Source organism: Rhinolophus ferrumequinum (assembly GCF_004115265.2).
Source record: "Rhinolophus ferrumequinum isolate MPI-CBG mRhiFer1 chromosome 3 unlocalized genomic scaffold, mRhiFer1_v1.p scaffold_36_arrow_ctg1_4, whole genome shotgun sequence".
NCBI classification, from domain to species: domain Eukaryota; kingdom Metazoa; phylum Chordata; class Mammalia; order Chiroptera; family Rhinolophidae; genus Rhinolophus; species Rhinolophus ferrumequinum.
This window is the reverse complement of record NW_022680354.1, coordinates 846,185-864,205: the sequence shown is the minus strand read 5'-3', so window position 1 is coordinate 864,205 and position 18,021 is coordinate 846,185. Positions and strand designations below refer to the sequence as shown.

At 49.0% G+C, this 18,021-nt stretch overlaps 1 protein-coding gene across 2 annotated transcripts in view; it reads left to right on the top strand.

Moving 5' to 3' along the window:
- Nucleotides 1–18,021, top strand: part of RPS6KA2 (ribosomal protein S6 kinase A2) — a 224,282-nt gene that overhangs the window by 43,872 nt on the left and 162,389 nt on the right. The window contains exon 1 of one of the 2 annotated variants that reach the window (XM_033100428.1): nt 5,731–5,886. The exons of the other annotated variant lie outside the window; for it this stretch is intronic. Within the exon in view, the coding sequence (XP_032956319.1) occupies nt 5,836–5,886 (51 nt within the window). The 5' untranslated portion in view covers nt 5,731–5,835. Of the gene's footprint in view, nt 1–5,730; nt 5,887–18,021 lie in introns of those variants that run through there. 2 annotated transcript variants of the gene reach the window in all.

Below are 18,021 nucleotides of genomic sequence, written 5' to 3'. Positions count from 1 at the left end.
ATGAGAATAGTCGCGAGAATCAACTTAAGTTCCTCTGAAGACAGCAGTTAGAGGAATTGAAAGGAGGCTCATCAAACAAATATTACCTGCAGAAAACATGCCAAACTGTTCCATTCCATCAGCAGGTACATTTCACGTTCTCATCATTTCATCCATTCTCCTTTTGTTTTTTTCTCAAGTGGAAAAATTAACACCTCAAAGCAAAAAGGTACACACGAAGCTAATTGAATTGCAGAGAGCTTGGAAGCTGCCAGTAATTTTGAATTGCAGTCACGGTAAATACAGCTTTGCATTCTTCTAAACAAAACCCTGCTTCTCTGATTTCACATTCTGTATCACCGTTTTTCTTCTTCATGTGTCTTCTGTGAAGAAATTTTGAACAATCAAGAGAAAGACTTGAGAACAAAAACAGAGGTATTTTTAATGACGCGGGGTATGAAAGAAATGACACTCTTAGATATCAGCCTTTCTTTGTAACACACTGTTGATCTGCTTTAGCTTTGATTATAGACTAGCTCTTGTTCAAGGCTGTGTCTCTATTTGATTAATGTGGAGCTTGGTAAAATCAAGTTCTGTGCTTTTGAATGAAATTAACATGTATATTCTTTGAATTCAAAACCTGGTCTCAGCTAATGTGAGTTGAGCCCTGTGTATAACCCTCCCACGGAGAAGCTTACCTCTCATCCGACTTAAGATATAACACAAAAAGATGATTAACATTTGAAATGTGTCTGGTCATTCCGCGATGACATAGCTGGAAAGGGAGTGTTAACCCATATGGCAGCCACTGACCTCCACCTATGAAGACGCATTCTGTGGGTAGTGCACTTAAAATTGTTACACAGATGATAATGTGACTTCACCCGTTTGTTTGGTGAGATGAGTCGGGGTTAGGAGGTGCCTATGACTGATTCAGAGACTATGTCGGGGAGTCAGACTCTACATAATAACGCTGTAAGCACCGTCCGCACCCTCACCCCAAAGGCAGGCGGTTGCAGGAAAATCCTGTATGAAAGGAAATGGCACAGGTTTATTGGAGGGAGGGTGTGAATCGTGTTAAGGAAAAAGAGCCAGGACGTGGGATGTGTCCCCAGCTTTCGGGGAGGCAGGTCTTCTGACCTAGGTACGTTGACAAAGCCTGAGGGAAGTAAGTCCCCAGAGAAGAGAGACGTTTACTTTGCATAGTTGCGGTGAGACAACCTCATATGGTCCTAACGAAAGGAAAATGGAGAAGCTACTTTAAAAAAATCCAATGTGATCCCACAGTAGCTTCCCTGGGACAGTTTTGGAATAGGACAGGTGTGAAAGGTGACAAGCAGACACACCAGGTGAGTGCACAGAAATCCAATTAAAGCACCAGAAAGAATAAGCCCCAACTTGGGTAAAAGGTATTTTTAAGCATGTATGTTGTCTTATGTTGTGCTTGGAACAAAAAGTCAGTAATTACTGCATGCTTACTGTGGGCGTGATAACATGCCGTATTTCACGGAGGTCTCACCACTCAACGGCCACAACAACCTACAAGGCGAATAGCGTAGTGCATTTATTTCCATTACAAGAGGAAGAAATTGCAATGCTCGGCGTCCCCATAAGCCCTCAAGGTCGCAGAGCTAGTAAGGAGCAGAGCCAGGACTCAGCAGACCTACTCTGTGACCCCAAGCTTTCTTGTTTTGGGGTACACTGTGTAGTAATCATAGTAGAAGTAGGACCGTTAACATTAAATGTCTATTTTGCTACTAACTGTGGGTTCCAATCTCCTGACCTGGACAAGAATCCTTATTGATTAGAGGTATATTTCAGTCTATGACTTCATGAAACTGCAACTAGCAGAAGAGCATAAATGACTAGATGAGGTCCCAGTTCTGAAGGGCTAGGATGCAATACGTCCACATCTCAAAGCAGGGAACTTGATGGTCATTATCAGCAAGGACGCAGGACAGTTAAAATGGCAGTTCACGTATATCTACAAAAGAAAAAGCGATTGATAAAGAACCAGCCAAATCAGCCTGACCTTATTTACATCCGCAGGCAAATACAGTGCCGAGTCTTTGTCCAAGAATTACACAAGGATAAAAGATGGAGTCACAGCTCTAATTAACTTATGAACCCGAAGGAGACTTTCCCGAGGCAGGGCCCTCTCCTGTAAGATGCCCAGAAATGAGCACCGGCTGCCTCCCTTGTTGTAGGTCACCACTCAGAGGGCCACCTCTCCAGTCGTTTGTTACTGTCACACAATCGTGCTGTTGCCCCACACGTCCTCCCAAACACTGGTGCCTCTGCACAGCCCTCTCCCTGGTCTCTGTTCCCTGCCTCCTGAAACTCTTCTCTCAGTATTCCTCCTGCTTTCTTTACCTCTGACCCCGGTGGCCCGAGCACCCGCTTCCTTTGAGACCCTATACCTGAGTGCCAGGTGGTGGTTGGGTCAGTGTCTTCCCAGCTCCTCGGGAAGGTTTCTCTCACATACACTGTGTTTTATGAACAGTAATGACAAATTAGTTAATCTTCTTGAATCAGTGTGGTTAACTTTTCACTCATTTAATTTTAGAGAAATTAACTCTGCCCCAAACAATTGAAATTGTCGGTAAAGTCCTTTAAGGGATACTTAGATTCAGATACAAGCTGTGAATTTTGCATGTCGTGCTCAAACTTTGTAATGAGGGCCCATGATTGTTATATTGTTAACAATATTACAGAGCATTTTATTGCGTCATATAAACAGATATTGCCCGTATTGCTACTTTCACTATTTCTTAAAGCAGCACCTGGTTCATCCAGTAAAGACTAAAGAATCAGGGGCTTGCTCGTGCGTGTGTACATATGTTTAGGGTTATAGGTACAAATTTAAGAGCAATGTGAATGGTTTAACATTGCAAAACGTGAGCCAGCCCCACAAACAATTTGTGCTAATCTCACAGTAGTTCCTGAGTACTTCTTAAATCATGCATTGGACCATGAAGAAACGCAAGAAAGCGTACAAGCGGCGTCACTGGAAAGGGACATTGATATGCAAGAATCTGTCGCTTCCACACCGAGGGAATGGATTTGAGAATTGCATTACCTTTCTCTTACCTAAGGGCTCTGCTTCTCAGAGTCTGGGCCGGCGTCTGTCCCCAAGGTCACCATAGAACTCACCTTCATAGCTTCCACCTACTTGGTTTTGAAGATGCAGGTGAGAGTTTGGAATAGCATTTCTTGGGTCCTGAGCAGACTTCATCATGACAGTGAACCTTCATGGTTATGGGTTGTGCTGGGGGCAAACATTCTTTAATAATTGTGTTTGTGAAACATGAGGCTCTCTAAAGCATGGGGCCCCGTCCTTCCTGGGTATGGGGGTGCTGTGGTATACACGGATGGTAAGTTCCTTCCTTGGCTTTGGTGGCCTAAAGACTAGTGGACGACACAGGCCAAGACAGTGATTTCCACGCGGGGGAACCCACGGTGTTCTGGAAACAGGTAGGATCGGGGCCTTACCCCATCCTGGGGGTCAGCGAGGGCTGGTGGAGGAAGTGACGTTGAGAGATGAAGGGTGAGAGAGGGTCGAACAGACTGAGGATGTGAGAGTGAAGCAGTCGTACTCCTAGGAGAAGGACCCACCGGTGGGCCCTCCCGGGCCGTGGGGAGCGCGTGCAGGCGAGGATGGGGGCCTGAAGGACTTTTACGAGTTTCATTTTGGAGTCGGTCTGGTTGCACTGTGGAGGACGGACTGAGGTGGGGAAACTGGAAACGGGAGGGCGGGGGCAGGGGCTGCTGCTGCACAAATCCTAGGGAGACGCGGGGCTGTCTGACCCAAGAAACCACCCACGGGGGAGGGGAAGGGCGATTCAAGGGCACGATAGAGAGACTGAGTCACTATGGGAGATGAAGAGGAAGGACAATGAAAGCAGCTTCCCGTGGTTTTGGCCTGAGCAGCTGGGCGGAGGATGTGCTGTGACTGACAGTTACGGGGCACAAGCTGCCATGGGCGAGCAGGAGGGCCGTCTGGGATGCTGTTGCCCACCGGACACCCTGACATCCAGAGGACCTTCTCAGCAGGTGGCGGGTTTTGGCTCAGGACAGGTGTCAGCTAGAGACACGGTGGACCCAGCAGTGAGTGGTGTTCAGCCATGGGAAGGTAAGGGGTCCCCCTGCAAGGGTGGAAGCAAACCCCACCTTCCGGATCATGGAACTACGACTTCAGTGAAACACCCAGGACAACACGAGCCAGCTACCCCAGCTGGGCACACTCAGAAAATGGAAGGCAGAGCCCTCTGGGCCAGACTGCACCTGGCTGCTTCAGGTAGTTTTCCATCCGATCGCGAGCTCCTCTCAGCTCCTCAGCCTGCCTAGAGGTGGCTCCACAATTTCACCAGCGAATGGGTCAGCAGCTACTGCGATGGTGCCTTCCCTGCCTTGGGAGACCTTGAGTGGACACATGGGGGCGGATTCCAAATCACACGGGAACGTCTCAGCAAATCCCCGGAGACATTCCCCTGCTCGTCTGTGGCGCAGGTGACCACTGCAACATGAAACAAAGCAGGTGGCTTCTGTGTGGGTCAAACAAGCTGCCACGTGAGATTGTTCACCAGTCAGGTGCCTGTGAGGCAGGTCAAGTGTGTGGGGTAGTTGGCTAGGGCCCCCCCTCTGTGGGGATTTATGGGCATAGAGATATTCTTGATCCTCGTATGAAAAACGCCACGTTAGTTCTCGACCAACAGCAGCATCTGATGACGCACAACAGACACTGTTAGCACTGTTGTCATTCAACGGAACGGTGACAGTCGTAACGAAGTCAGAGAGGGGCATCCGTGCAGGAGGACAGGAGACTCTTGGAACCCAGAGGCGATGTGAACGGAGTGTCTGGCCCCTTCACTCAGCAACCAGGCTGAGCCAGAGTGTGGCGAGTGGAATGTGTTTTGTACAGATTGCTTTTACTTTTGTTGGCGTTCTCCCCAAATGTTAGCAGCAATCAAGCTATTTGGGAAAGCTAGTGGGTATGGCTGAGTGTCAAGCTGCTGGGCACGTTGGACTGATCGGCCGGCCCCTCCCGTCAGGACTGCGGTCTGGAGTGTCGGTGGGAGGTTTCTGTAGGTACATCATTACAAAACTGATCGCCAGTCCGTCTCCGTGAGATATTTGTGACCACAGGTTTGGAGTGTGGTTCTGATGCAGGAGACGAGAGGGGCAGCTGCACACGAGGAAGAGTGACTCTTTGTGGCTTTTGAGATTAAGCTGTGTGGCCACTGGGACGTAGCTTACATTCTTCCCATTTTAAGTTTCTTTGGCAGCGTCTCTACCAGTGCTACAAGTTGATCAGAGTCTTAGAATGACAAAAATAGTCTCTGGCAAAGAAAGGCATAAAGGCAATATTAACAACAAGAAACAGAATCACCGCTTCTTGGCAACTTGATTTGCCATCTTCCCGGCATGTGGCAGGATCAGGACCTCTGGACAGGGCTGCGGGTCAGAGGTGTCAGCCCACTGCCAGCGCCTCCGTTGGCATCACGTTCGTGGCTCCCTCCAATTTGGGCTTCACTCAAGACAGGCAGATGGGCAACAGAACAGGTGGCCAACCTTGCTCACTTGCCACCCAATGGGAATAGCAGTCCCTATATTAAGTAAGTGACCCGAGGTGTTGGGTTAAGTCAGTTACTAAAAGTGCCTGTGACTTCTCCTCACCGCAAGGAAGCTGCGTCTTGCCCTCTGCTGCCTTTGGAGGGTGCCCGCTGAGAATCAGCCCGAATGTTTACAGACTTCGCCGGAGGTGTGCTCTGGGACACGTGGAGGGTGACAGTAGATGCTTGAAGGGGAGGACTGTGGCTCCCTGGCCGTCACCATCATCATTGCTGCTTTGGCGACATGCTTTCTCGCTTCCGCCAAGCCTTCTCTAAATTCTATGGGGCACTGTTAGTAAGTACCTGCGTTTGCGTTTTTAAAAAGCAGTTTGGAGTATGCGGTGGTGTTCCTTTTCTTTTCTTTTTTTAAGATGATCCCCCAATCCTATGTGGAAGCCAGACTGGCCAGTCAGCTAAGTAATTATGTTTTCAAAGTTATGTATGACATTTGTAAACTTTTCCCCTCACGTCTTAATATTTTACTTAGTATGAAACTTGGAGTATGATTTTTAGCACTTTCCTCATTGTTTTCTTTGTTCAGGTATAAAAGTGTTGTCCTTGATTTTTGTTTTTCTTTAAATTTTGGCTTGCAACGTTCCCATTCTGCATCACCTCCGTTCCCTGTCTGGTGTAATTTGATCTTGTCCTTGAGTTTGCTGGAGGTCAGTTGCTCTCGGATTTCTCTGTGCAAGTACAGATCAGGGGGTGAATGCTGACCGTGAGCTTCCCGTGGCTTGTCTTCGGGAAGGGGTGACTCGTTTATCAAGAGCTTGGAGCACAGGTGGTAGGATGGGCCGTGCTTACTTCTTCTGTCTTTTCCTCATAGTTCCTCTCCTCACTTTTCTTTCGTCTTTCTCTCATTTTATCCCACCTGTCTTGTCCTGTTCCTCCCCATTCCTCCTCCCCTGAGACAGTCAGCTGAGACAGACAGGTGGGGTCCTTGGTCCATGGGACTTTGTCTTGAGGCCCCTCAAGCCCGTCTCTCTGGTTCTTCGTCTTGAATATCATTTAGTTTCATTGCATTTTTGCTAATTTGTAGGTGTTTTTCCCCAATGCAGCATGCCCTGTTCTTTTACTCATGCCGATAAAGACAATGATTTCAGTTGGTCAGTGGCTGTTCACTGAGCCTCCTGAATGGCTGCATGGGGGCCTTTGGCCTGATTAGCTGCCGTCTAGCCTTCCCTAGAAGATTCTTGATCTTCTAGTCTAATCTTTGGATAAATAGGTTATTACAGAAATCAATGCTGGAAAAGACATAGCACTGTCCTTTTGTAATATGCCTTTGCCTCAAACCCAAGGAGCCTCCAATCCTTTTGAAGATAAACTATTGAGATGGGGGGGTCCTTGGAAAATGTAACCCGTCTTGCATGTCACACCCATCATGCCACCACAGTGGGGTTCAGAGGAAAGTGGGTGCAATATTAAGAAAGCTTCGTGGGGAGGGTCCGACCTGCCTGGGCCCTGCAGGGGCAAAGACTCCCACTGGGGCAGTGGGCTGAGTGCGCCAAGCTCTCAGGTGCCAGAGGTGGGAAGTACGGGGGTGGAGGCCCCGCAGGCAGGGGTAGGCACTGAGTGGGCAGGGACAGGGGAGTGGAGCTATTTTGGAACGTCCGCCTGGCAGGCCTTGGGCTGGCTGACGGGAGGTTGGGGCGACCGAAACCAGGAAATCTTATGGAGGTTGTCACAGTCAGCGGGTCCTAACGTGGGGGAGGCCCGAGCAGGCCCGGGAGTGGTGAGAACGCACAGGAGGGAAGGAGCGGAAAGAGCTGCTGAGGTCAAGTCCTGACAACCTCCATCTGAGGGCGAGAGTCCGAGGCTGGCTCTGCTCCCACATGGTTTTCCTTTTCATGATTCCCATATCACACGGCACAGCCACATACAAAGCAAGAAATATAGTGTCACAGTGAGCTCAGGTTTCCCAAAATGCATTGGCAGTGCCTGAACCTTCTAAAACCTAGAGATGTTGTATTTTTGACTTCCTTTTATTTTAAAGCGCTCAAGAATATATAGCATAACTGCATGCTGCTGCTATCACAGATCCTGTACGCTGGTCATGACCAAGTTAACCAGTCGTTTATTGGATGTTTTCATTTAGTGAGTGTTCCTTATCACACATGACAGTCGCGATGCGCGTGCCACATCTGTCCACGGCGGGGACGGTCAGAGGTCTCCATCCACGCAATCACACGATTCTTGTGTGTACACAGTGGCCATTTAAGTCTGAAACAAGTCGCTGCTAGGACTTGCCGTAGAGGAGCAGTACTTGCTAAATCGGACGTTTAAGCCCATTTTGTAGATGCGGAAACGGAGGCTTATCTCAGAGAATGACTTGTTCAGTTACTCAGACAGTTCGTGGTGAAATGCGGAGTGCGATCCCGGCGTGCTGGCTGCAGAGCTGCGGTCCCCACGCAGTCCCGCCCGGAGTGAATTAGGTCTCGGCTGCTGATGAGGAAAACAGAGCTCAAGGAACCATGCAGATGTGTCCGGTCCACGGGTCTCATATATGGCAGAGCTGGGGTTATCGTGTGTGGGGCCAGGAGACATAATTCCAGCAGCAAAGGCACATCGGTGTCTGGTTCGGTGACAGGCACCTGATGGGAGCCGTGTGTGGCTTTCTGAGCTGACAGGTCTGTGTGTCTGTCTCGGCTCCGGGGCGAGGGTGCCGTGTGCAGGATCAGGGCCGGTGCAGTGGAAGGATTTGGTGAGTAGATCTCAGGGGCTCCCGCTGGGTGTAAGGGCCCTGGCACATCGTCCCACAGGACTGGGGTTATGTCAGAGCCCCAGGAGCAGGGCCTCTGCCACTCCAGCAGTGGGTGCTGAGGACGGGCTTGAGCGCTGTGACGTGACCCAGTGCAGGAGCGGGTCCTGACCCAGGACTGTCACGTTACATTGCAGAGACGTGCGGCGTCTGTCCTTACCCTTCCCCTCCAGTCCTCACCGGCCACCTCCCAGGGCCCTCGGAGCCCAACCTCCCATTCTGTCCCTCTGTGAGGAGGGTCATAGTCAGGACTCCCGGGCTCCACTGGCAAGATCGGGGGCATTGGCAATGCTGGCGGTCCCACCTCAGCCCCTGTCATCACCTGGAGTCTGACATGCTGACGTGTGCCCCGCTGTGCAGCATGAGGAGCTGGACACAGCCTGACGCACGGCTTCGGCGGTCACAGCTTCCCCCTGCGGAGCAGGCAGATGCATGCTGCCCCAGCAAACCGCTCGGGGACACTGGGCTCAGCCATTCGTGGAGAAGGTGCCGGCATCGCTGTGCCAGCTTCCTGAGCGACAGGCGACAGTTTTGTCCAGAGGTGCCAAATATTTGCCTATAGACTATGGGGAGTTTATGTAAATGTGCAGCTTCTGGCAGCTGTCTTAAGAGATGTACTCGGTTACCATGCCCGTCCTACAGGTCCCCTCGGCCTGCCCAGGGGTGTCACGCAGATCTGGGGGCACAGCGGGCACATCTGGTCCCAAGACCCACTGGCAAGTTTAACGAGTGGAACTGACCTGCTCCCTTTCACCTCCACTCTTCTCGGTGTCCTTTGCTCATTCACATAGGTAGGTAACATTTTTATGTGGGTCATACCCTTTTTTTAATCCTTTTCCTTGAGAGTTTGAGGGGACACACTACCGATGGCAGGCGCACTCAGAGGTCTCGCATCAGGATCTCCCCGAACACGTCACAGGGACATAGCACGGTCTGTGCTCTGACTCCCAGGCACCTGGGTGGAGTTTATCTTCCGTGAAATCAGACATGAATTCTGTTTGTGCAAAGGGACAACAGCCTCAATTCACCCAAAAGCGTGAGTCACACGGGGTGGGGACCCGGGTCTTTGTGGCGGGGATTCAGCACAGCAGCCTGCGTGCATGGGCGCTGGGGGGCCCGACACTCATCAGGGAGAAGGAAGGGGGCTCTGGTTTGTCTCGGGTGTGGGTGGATGGGTCCTGTTGTTTAAGCTGTTTTCACTGCTATTGTTCCAAGTCGTCACTGAGGGAGGAAGTGACATGTATTTTCACTCAGCTGAAGCATTTCGCTCCGTGCTGATGATGCCTGTAGAGGAAGGGGAGGGACACACCCCCTTTCTTAGGAAATGTGGGTCATTTGAGAGAACCTGCTGAGCTTTAAAGCAGTCAGCCAGCTGGGCGGGCCAGGCCCCTGTGGGCAGCTGCGCCTTTTAGAAACATATGCGTACGTGGCCTGTGGACATGAGGACCCTTTTTCCTCCTAAAGAGGGGAGCCTGATGAATGTGGGGGAACCACGCCACTGCGAGACTGTGATGAGAAGCGACAAGCGTGTTGTGTGTCACAGATGTATGTTTGGGCACCTGGCGCTGTGAAACCCCTCTTACACCCAAAGGCACAACAGGCCCGACCGCTGCTGGGACAAGCTGGGGAGACGTGGGATGAGGAGGGAGGGTTCTGGAGCCCGGAAAGGTTGGGTTGCCTTGTGGGCAGCGGTCTGTGGGGCCAGCACGGAGTGAGCTTCAGGACGGAGGCTCACTGTCAGGCCCTGGCTCTCCTGTGGCCGGTCCCCACGCTGGGAGGCCTGGATGCACAATTCCTGTGATTCGTACCTTCCCGGTGACCTGAGGGAACAGCTTTGGTGTCTTCTTCTGCGTTCACTTTCCACCTGCCAGCTCCCTTACCCACAGAGACAAACGCAAACAAACTGACCTCAGAAGAAGCAGATTAGCTCAGGGAACAGATGAGACCTTTAAAACCCTGAGAGATTTCAGAAAATAGGATGCTATCGGCATAAATCAAACAGGATGAAATGAAGAAGGAATCATCGTGGAAGAAGAAAGCGTTCTTCCAGATTTAAGATATGATTGCTGAAAAAAAACACCAGAAAAATTAGAAAAATGTTGAGGAACTCTTCTAGTATGTAGATCTAGAAAACAGACAGAGACCATATGATCAAAAAGAGCAGAAACCTCATTAGATCTTCACCTCATTCGATCTTCACCTGTCCTGTCGGTGACTCCATCATAGTCTTCAAGCACCAAGACAGAAGGGGTCTCGCAGTATCCAGACTCTCGGAGGGAACCATCCAGAAAGGCTGATGTCAGGACCATCTCACACTGGGACTGTGGGGAGATGCCGGGGACTTGCCGTGTGTCCCCAGCCTTTCTGTTTTGTTTAGTTGATGACCTTTTGCATGTAGGACCTGTCATGAATATTTGTAAAGGTAGCTTATAAACAAAGGGGAGAAATGGGGGTGACAGTTGGGGCAGGTGTTGGGGCTGGGAGATGATGACGGGAAAGTGGGATTGAGGGTGCAGGCGGGGTTGGGACCACGAGGGTCCTTACCCGTGGGGAGCAAGGGAGGGTCAAGGTGAAACATGCCTGCCAGACTCTCTGCGCTGTGTCTGTCTCTCTGCCTCCTTTTGAAATGCAGAGTTGGGTCTGATAGTGACCTTGGGTCCTCAGTGAGCTGTTGGGGGCATGTGCAGAGAGCACAGCCGTGGCCTTGGTAGGAGAAAGGAGGATCTCTAGAACCTCAGGACCCGGTTTATCTGTTGGCCGAAGGTCACTTTCCATGTATCTATCTGCATTAGTGTCAGAAAGATTTTGTAGAAACACAGTTTAAAAAAGAAATCCTTTGCAATCATAATGCTTATTTCTGTCACTTCCTACCTCTTTCAAGTAGATTTCTGATTTCCATAAATAACTCTGAGCGCATTCCCTGACTTCCTATTGTGTGCTTCCCGATTCCTCCGTCCTCGTCTCACCCCGACCTCCCTCCAAAGACGGCAGCCGTTGTTCTGGGTGCCTGTTGGAAATGTGTGCAGCGGTCCCCTCAGACTCAAGATGTTAACAACTGGGTGACCTCCCTCTTTCCCCTGGGTCAGCGCCCTACCACGCGTCCTCCTCCAGGACCAGACGGGAATGCATGTGTGTTTCCCTCACTAGTCTGGCCAGGCAGTGGTTTCCCCAAGAGCCACCTGCCACTGTGTTCAAAGCACCATTGTCCCTAATTGAAGTCAAACGCTTTTTCAAACGCGAGCTTTCCTGTTTCCCATAAATAACTTACTGAATGCATTACGTTGCTTTCTTTTTAAACGTAATCTATTTCTTGACACGGATGGCTGTAAGGGATTATGTTGGGGAGGAACTCGACTTTTCCTGTTTCCGGCTCTGCAGGGGCATCTGTGCTGCTCCCTGAGTTTCTTTATCAGAAGGAAGCGTGGAGGGTTTTACCCCAGTCCCCCCACCCAGTCAGCTCCTCAGCCCGCTGTACACGCGCAGAGTCAGACGTGAATAACACATCAATGAATATGGGTGTGCGTGTCTCTCTCTCAGGCCGTGCTTTCAATTTTTTGCGGTGTGTACCCAGAAGTGGGATTGCTGGCTCCTGTGGCAGTTCTGTCTTTAATTTTTTGAGTAATTGCTCTACTGTTTTCTACATTCTCATCCTAATTGTAGCAGTTCTAATGGGTGTGAGGTGACATCTCATTGTGGCTTCAGTTTGCATTTCCCTGATAATTAGTGACGTTGAGCATCTTTTCATGTGCTTGTTAGCCATTCGTGTCTCTTCTTTGAAGAAAGTATCTTCATGTTTCATGAACAAAAACAAAACTTACTGGCTCTTAAAAATGGCACTTTCTTGCATTGCTACAGAACAGACAGGTGTCAGCCTTCAGACACCTGACCAACCACTTCACTAAGTGGAATATTATTATTGACATTAGGAAGATGGATTGGTTTGGAAACCATCAGCGACTTTTAAAGAGCACTTTCCTGGCCCGTGTTCCCCTGGGAAGGTGCCGCAGGATGTGCCCTCTCTCTGACGTACAGAGAGCCTCTGGAGCTGGTGGACATGGTGACCCAGGCATGCCTTACGGTGCGCGTCTCTGGTTGTTGACATGGACTTTTGATGAGAGTTCAGCTTTTTCTTCCATCATTTCCAGGTCAATCAGCTGGAAGAACGTTGCCTTCCATAACTGTTCTGCTTTAGATCACTAATCACTGCTCGTTTCAGATCACAGACCCACAGGATGATGAAGTGGGCGAAGAGTCCTGCTGATGTTTTTCACTTTGATTGAAGTTCTAAATGTGTAATTGGGTTCAGCATCGTGATGTAAGGCAGACTCTCAGGACCATGAATTTTCCTGAATGTCTCGCAGAGGGGCAGGCCGGCTTTGCGCGCTATGCGGACCATGGGCTCTGTTCCCACCTGGTCCTTCCTCAGCTTCCTTCTTAGGGACATGAGGACAGCACAACCAAATTTCTCTCCTAAGTGAGCTTCGGAGCAAGTTCTGAAGGAAGGACTTTTCATTTCACCCTGGATTTTGGTCATGATTCTGCCTCCAGGGTGCTGAGCCATCTTAGCCACTCACTTCACATCTCTGGTCCTTGGAAATGAGGACTGAGCCAGCTCTGGAGTCTTTCCAAGAGACACACGACTCCTAAAGTGACTTGTGTTTGTGCTCTGATTTCTGCACCTGTGTTCCTTCCTGCGTGCTTTGTACGACTATCTGCACACATGGGGACAGCCACATGGGGACTTCTCAGAGAAGACACTGGGACTGGGTTCCCCGAGTTTTGAGCCTTGTTGACATTTGGAAATAGCAGGTGTAGACACACAGGGAAAAGCCAGGTGCCGATTATGAAAGGTTTTATACGCATACTTTGATTCAGTTCTTTGTATCCTTCGCACCAACATGAGGCCGCTCTGACGAGTGCATGTCTCGAGTGGTCCGTCAGTTAATCCATAGCGCCTGGGCTGGATGACATCTGGGGCCGTTTTTCTCTACTCGTGTCTTGTAGACTTTGTTCTGCTGGAAGGTGGAACCCAGTTGGCTTCTGGTAACCGGCGATCATTTGCGTTTACAATGTCTGCCTGCTAGTTGGCATAGAAGGAACCAAAGAGCTGGCCTTATGGAATGTTTGATGTGGATGGTAGGATAGTGGCAAGAAGGCTTTATGCTTCAGATGTCAGCAGGCCCGCGGGAAGGGCTGTTGGAAACTCTGGCAGCTAACTGTGGGTGTGAGCATGTCAGCCAGAAGGAACCAGGCTGTGGCCTTAAGGAAAATACCGATTTGCAGAATCTGGCATCGCTAGCTTGAACCACTTTATCACCTGTGATTATTAAGAGATTTCGTCATATCCACTGGCTCGTTATCCTTTTTTCTTTGTTGATCAAATGTGGGTATTGTGCCCTCTGGTTCCTTCTAGGTCTGACCACAGAGCAAAGATCGTGCCTTAAAGATGTGCATGGAGCAGATTGCTTAGATGGCTGCGGCTGGAGCTCCATGGGGGGTGGTCGTGAGGGTGGCCCTTTCGCCCTAACCTTCCTCAGCCAAGCACAGCCAGCCCGGTGTGTGCAGCCCAGAGAGAGTGCAAATGCCAGGATGAGCCGGGCCTCCCCCCACCCCAGGAGGTCATGAGGACTCTATGAGTGAAGGCGGGTGACAGCCGTGTGCGCCTCCAGTTTGGCGGTGTGTCGTCATTCGTATTGTCTCCTCTTTCCTTGTCCACCTCCCGTGAGAATAATCTCTGCAAATACCACTTCATAGACTTTTCTTGTTCTTTAGGTTCTTTTTTTTTTTTTAACTTTTTTTTGGGGGGGTCTGATCGTTTTTTTGGTTTGTTTTTGTGGGGTTTTTTTCGTTTGTTTTTTTTTTAATTAAAGTTTATTGGGGTGAAAATTGTTAGTAAAATTACATAGATTTCAGGAGTACAATTCTGTATTACATCATCTATAAATCCCATTGTGTGTTCACCACCCAGAGTCAGTTCTCCTTCCATCACCATATATTTGATCCCCTTACCCTCATCTCCCACCCCCCACCCCCCTTACCCTCTGGTAACCACTAAACTATTGTCTGTGTCTACAAGTTTTTGTTTCTCATTTGCTTGTCTTGTTCTTTTGTTGTTTTTGGTTTATATACCACATATCAATGAAATCATATGGTTCTCTGCTTTTTCTGTCTGACTTATTTCGCTTAGCATCATACTCTCAAGATCCATCCATGTTGTCACAAATGTTCCTATATCATCTTTTCTTACCGCCGAATAGTATTCCATTGTGTACATATACCACAACTTCTTTATCCATTCATCTATCGAAGGACATTTTGGTTGTTTCCATGTCTTGGCCACCGTAAATAAAGCTGCAGTGAACATTGGAGCACATGTGTCTTTATGTATAAATGTTTTCAGATTTTTTTGGGTAGATACCCAGGAGAGGGATTGCTGGGTCATATGGTAATTCTATTCGTAATTTTTTGAGGAACCTCCACACTGCCTTCCATAACGGCTGCACCAGTCTGCATTCCCACCAACAGTGTATGAGGGTTCCTTTTTCTCCACAGCCTCTCCAACACTTGTTACTATTTGTCTTGATGATGATAGCCATTCTGACTGGGGTGAGGTGATATCTCATTGAGGTTTTTATTTGCATTTCTCTGATGATTAGTGATGTTGAGCATTTTTTCATATGTCTATTTGTCATTCGTATGTCCTCTTTGGAGAAATGTCTCTTCAGGTCCTCTGCCCATTTTTCAATTGGGTTGTTTGTTTTTTTTGTTGTTGAGTTTCATGAGTTCCTTGTATATTTTGGATATTTGCCCCTTATCTGAGGCACTGTTGGCAAAAATCTTCTCCCATTCAGTTGGTTGCCTCTTTATTTTGTCGATGGTTTCTTTTGCTGTGCAGAAGCTTTTAAGTTTGATATAGTCCCATTCATTTATTTTAGCTTTTACTTCCCTTGCCTTTGGAGTCAAATTCATAAAACGCTCTTTGAACCCAAGGTCCATAAGTTTAGTACCTATGTTTTCTTCTATGCAGTTTATTGTTTCAGGTCTTATGCTTAAGTCTTTGATCCATTTTGAATTAATTTTGGTACATGGTGTGTTCTTTAGGTTCTAACATATGACGTATAAGAATCATAATTTTTATTGAAAAATGCTAAAAATTTTGGCAATTTCATGTGGCTCACCCTAATAATTTGTTTATTATACCATTCAAGATTCTTTACATACAGCTTTGCAAATTCTATTCTTGAACAAACAAAACACAATGAAATGAAATAAAACAAATGTCTGTGTAAATGTGTGTATGAATGTGTTGGTGTGTGTCTAAATGTTTACATGTGTGAGTGTGTGTATGAATGTGTGTGTAAATGTTCGTGTATGTAAATGTATGTGTAGATGAATGTGAATGGACATACATGTGTGTGAGTGTGTGTAAATGTTTGCGTGTGAATGTGTGTGTAAATATGTGTATGAAGGTGTATATGAATGAGTGTAAATGTATGAATGTATGTAAATGTTCATGTGTGTGAATGTATGTATAAATGTTTGTATGCATGTAAATGTGTGTGAATTGTGTGCAAATGTGTGTTTAAATGTTTGTGTATGTAAATGTGTGTATGAATGTATGTAAATGTTCGTGTGTATAAGTGTGTGTTTAAATGTGTATATGAATGTGTGTGTAAATGTTCGTGTGTAAATGTTCGTGTGTAAATGTTTGTGCGTGTAAATGTGTGTGTGTGTGTGTGTTCCTCAGTAGCTCAAGCTCAGCACAACCTCCTCTTCTTGACACAGGTCTTAGAATGTCTTCTCAAGCTCACAGCTGGTGCTGAGTGTGTTTCGGTCAGTGAGTGGTTCTAAGAAAGTTTCTTCTTCATGGACATGGGAGACTTTGACCATGACCAGCGATGACTTGTCTCGTACAGTGTGTTCATTTCCCACTTGTCTGGAGCCCTGGTCCAGTGTGTGTGTGAGGGGAGGGGGTGGGGGTTAGGGCTGGGCTCTGCAGGAAGAGGCACGCCGCCCTGGACCTTGCCATGGTTTGCGCAGAGCAAAGGCCAGTGCAGATGGCACATAGTCAGCGCAGGTCCAGGAGGCTGGGCAGAACGAGGGACATGAAATCAGTGCCAGCGCAGTGCTGGATGGCCCATGCTGCTCACAACGTGCACGTGACAAATGTGTTTCTAACGGTCCTAACGAACTTCTTCTAGAATGCAAAGTTTACAGAACATTGTCAATCGACATTGAACTTCCAGAAAACTTGCAAGAGGGGTGGTGCTGATTTATAGGAAACAAAACCGAGATGTCACAAGTCTAAGTAGTTTGTTTAAAGTCCCGCAATTACTGGCTCAGTGTAGAACTCAGACTCGGGCCCTGACATGGCGTCTCGTGCTGTTTCCTGAAACCCGCTCCTCCCTTTCAGCAGTGGACGCGTGTGGTGCCCACTGCCTGTGTCCTGGGCACTGGAGCCAGTCACAGTGGCCATGCCAGCCCCCCTCTGCAGGGTCCCTCCTCCCCCGATTCCCTCCCCTGGAGCCCGACCAGAAGGAGGGAGAGCACCTCCAACAGCTCCTTCTCCACAAAGTGCTGTTCTGGGTGTTTCAGATTCTTCCAGGGAGGGTGGGAATAATTATTCTAACCATTGTGCTGCAGAAACTACAATCCGTCCTCCTTTCGGAGCAGGGGCAGATCCAAGCCACTGAGGACGGGCAGGCCCTTTTCATGCCCCCATCCTTCGGCGCATTCCTGAAGAACCCTGGGCCCTGGTGGGGAGGCCCCTCTGTGGGGAGCTCACTGTGCTTCCACGTCTCATAAGTGTGACACCCAGGTCCCTGGGTGGGATGAGTGACAGAGTACTGCGGCCGATGAAGCTGGAACCCTGGGATTCCTCCCGTCCCCGAGCCGTCCTGGCAGACTGCGTCTGATAGCACAGGCCAGGCTGAAGCAGAGCTGCTCAGTAAAGGGCGGTCGTGCACACCAGCCGCAGGAGGACGCTGGTCGTCCACTGGCTGTTTCTGGACAGTCTCGCCGTGCAGAGCTCTGGTGAGGAAGCAGTCGACACAGTGTCGGCAGGGCTGGTTCCTTCTGAGGCCTCGTCCTCAGCGTGCAGACAGCCGTCTTCTTGTTCCCTCTTCTCAGGGTCTTTCCTCTGTGTGTGCGGCCCTGGTTTCTGTCCATGCCCAAATCTCCGCTCCTTTCAAGGACGCCCGTCTTGCTGGATCAGGGCCCATAACGGTCTGCTTTTACCTTAATCACCTCTTGAAAGGCCCCAGCGCCAAATGCAGCCACATTCTGTGGTCCTGGAGGTTAGGGCCTCAGTACATGGCTTGCAGGGGGCTAGGTGAAGCCCCCCACAGTTACTTGGCTTAAAGGGGTATGCTATGAGGAAATACTGGATTTATAAGCTAAATCAGCACCCAGGCTGATCCAAGCCACACTGAGAGCCCCTGTACCATGTTTGGTTCCATTCACATGTGTTAAACTGGGTCGCCATGTTAAGCTTTTTTTCAGTTTGGTTTCACACTTGCACCAAGTATAGGGAGCCAGGGACGCACAGATGGTTCTGCGTGCGGCTGGCCTGGTTCAGAGGACATACTTGTTCACCTGTTGTGCTTAAACGAAGAAACCAGTCTTTTCTTTTGTATTTCATTGCTGATCCCTTTCCATACTCCCGCATTCTGG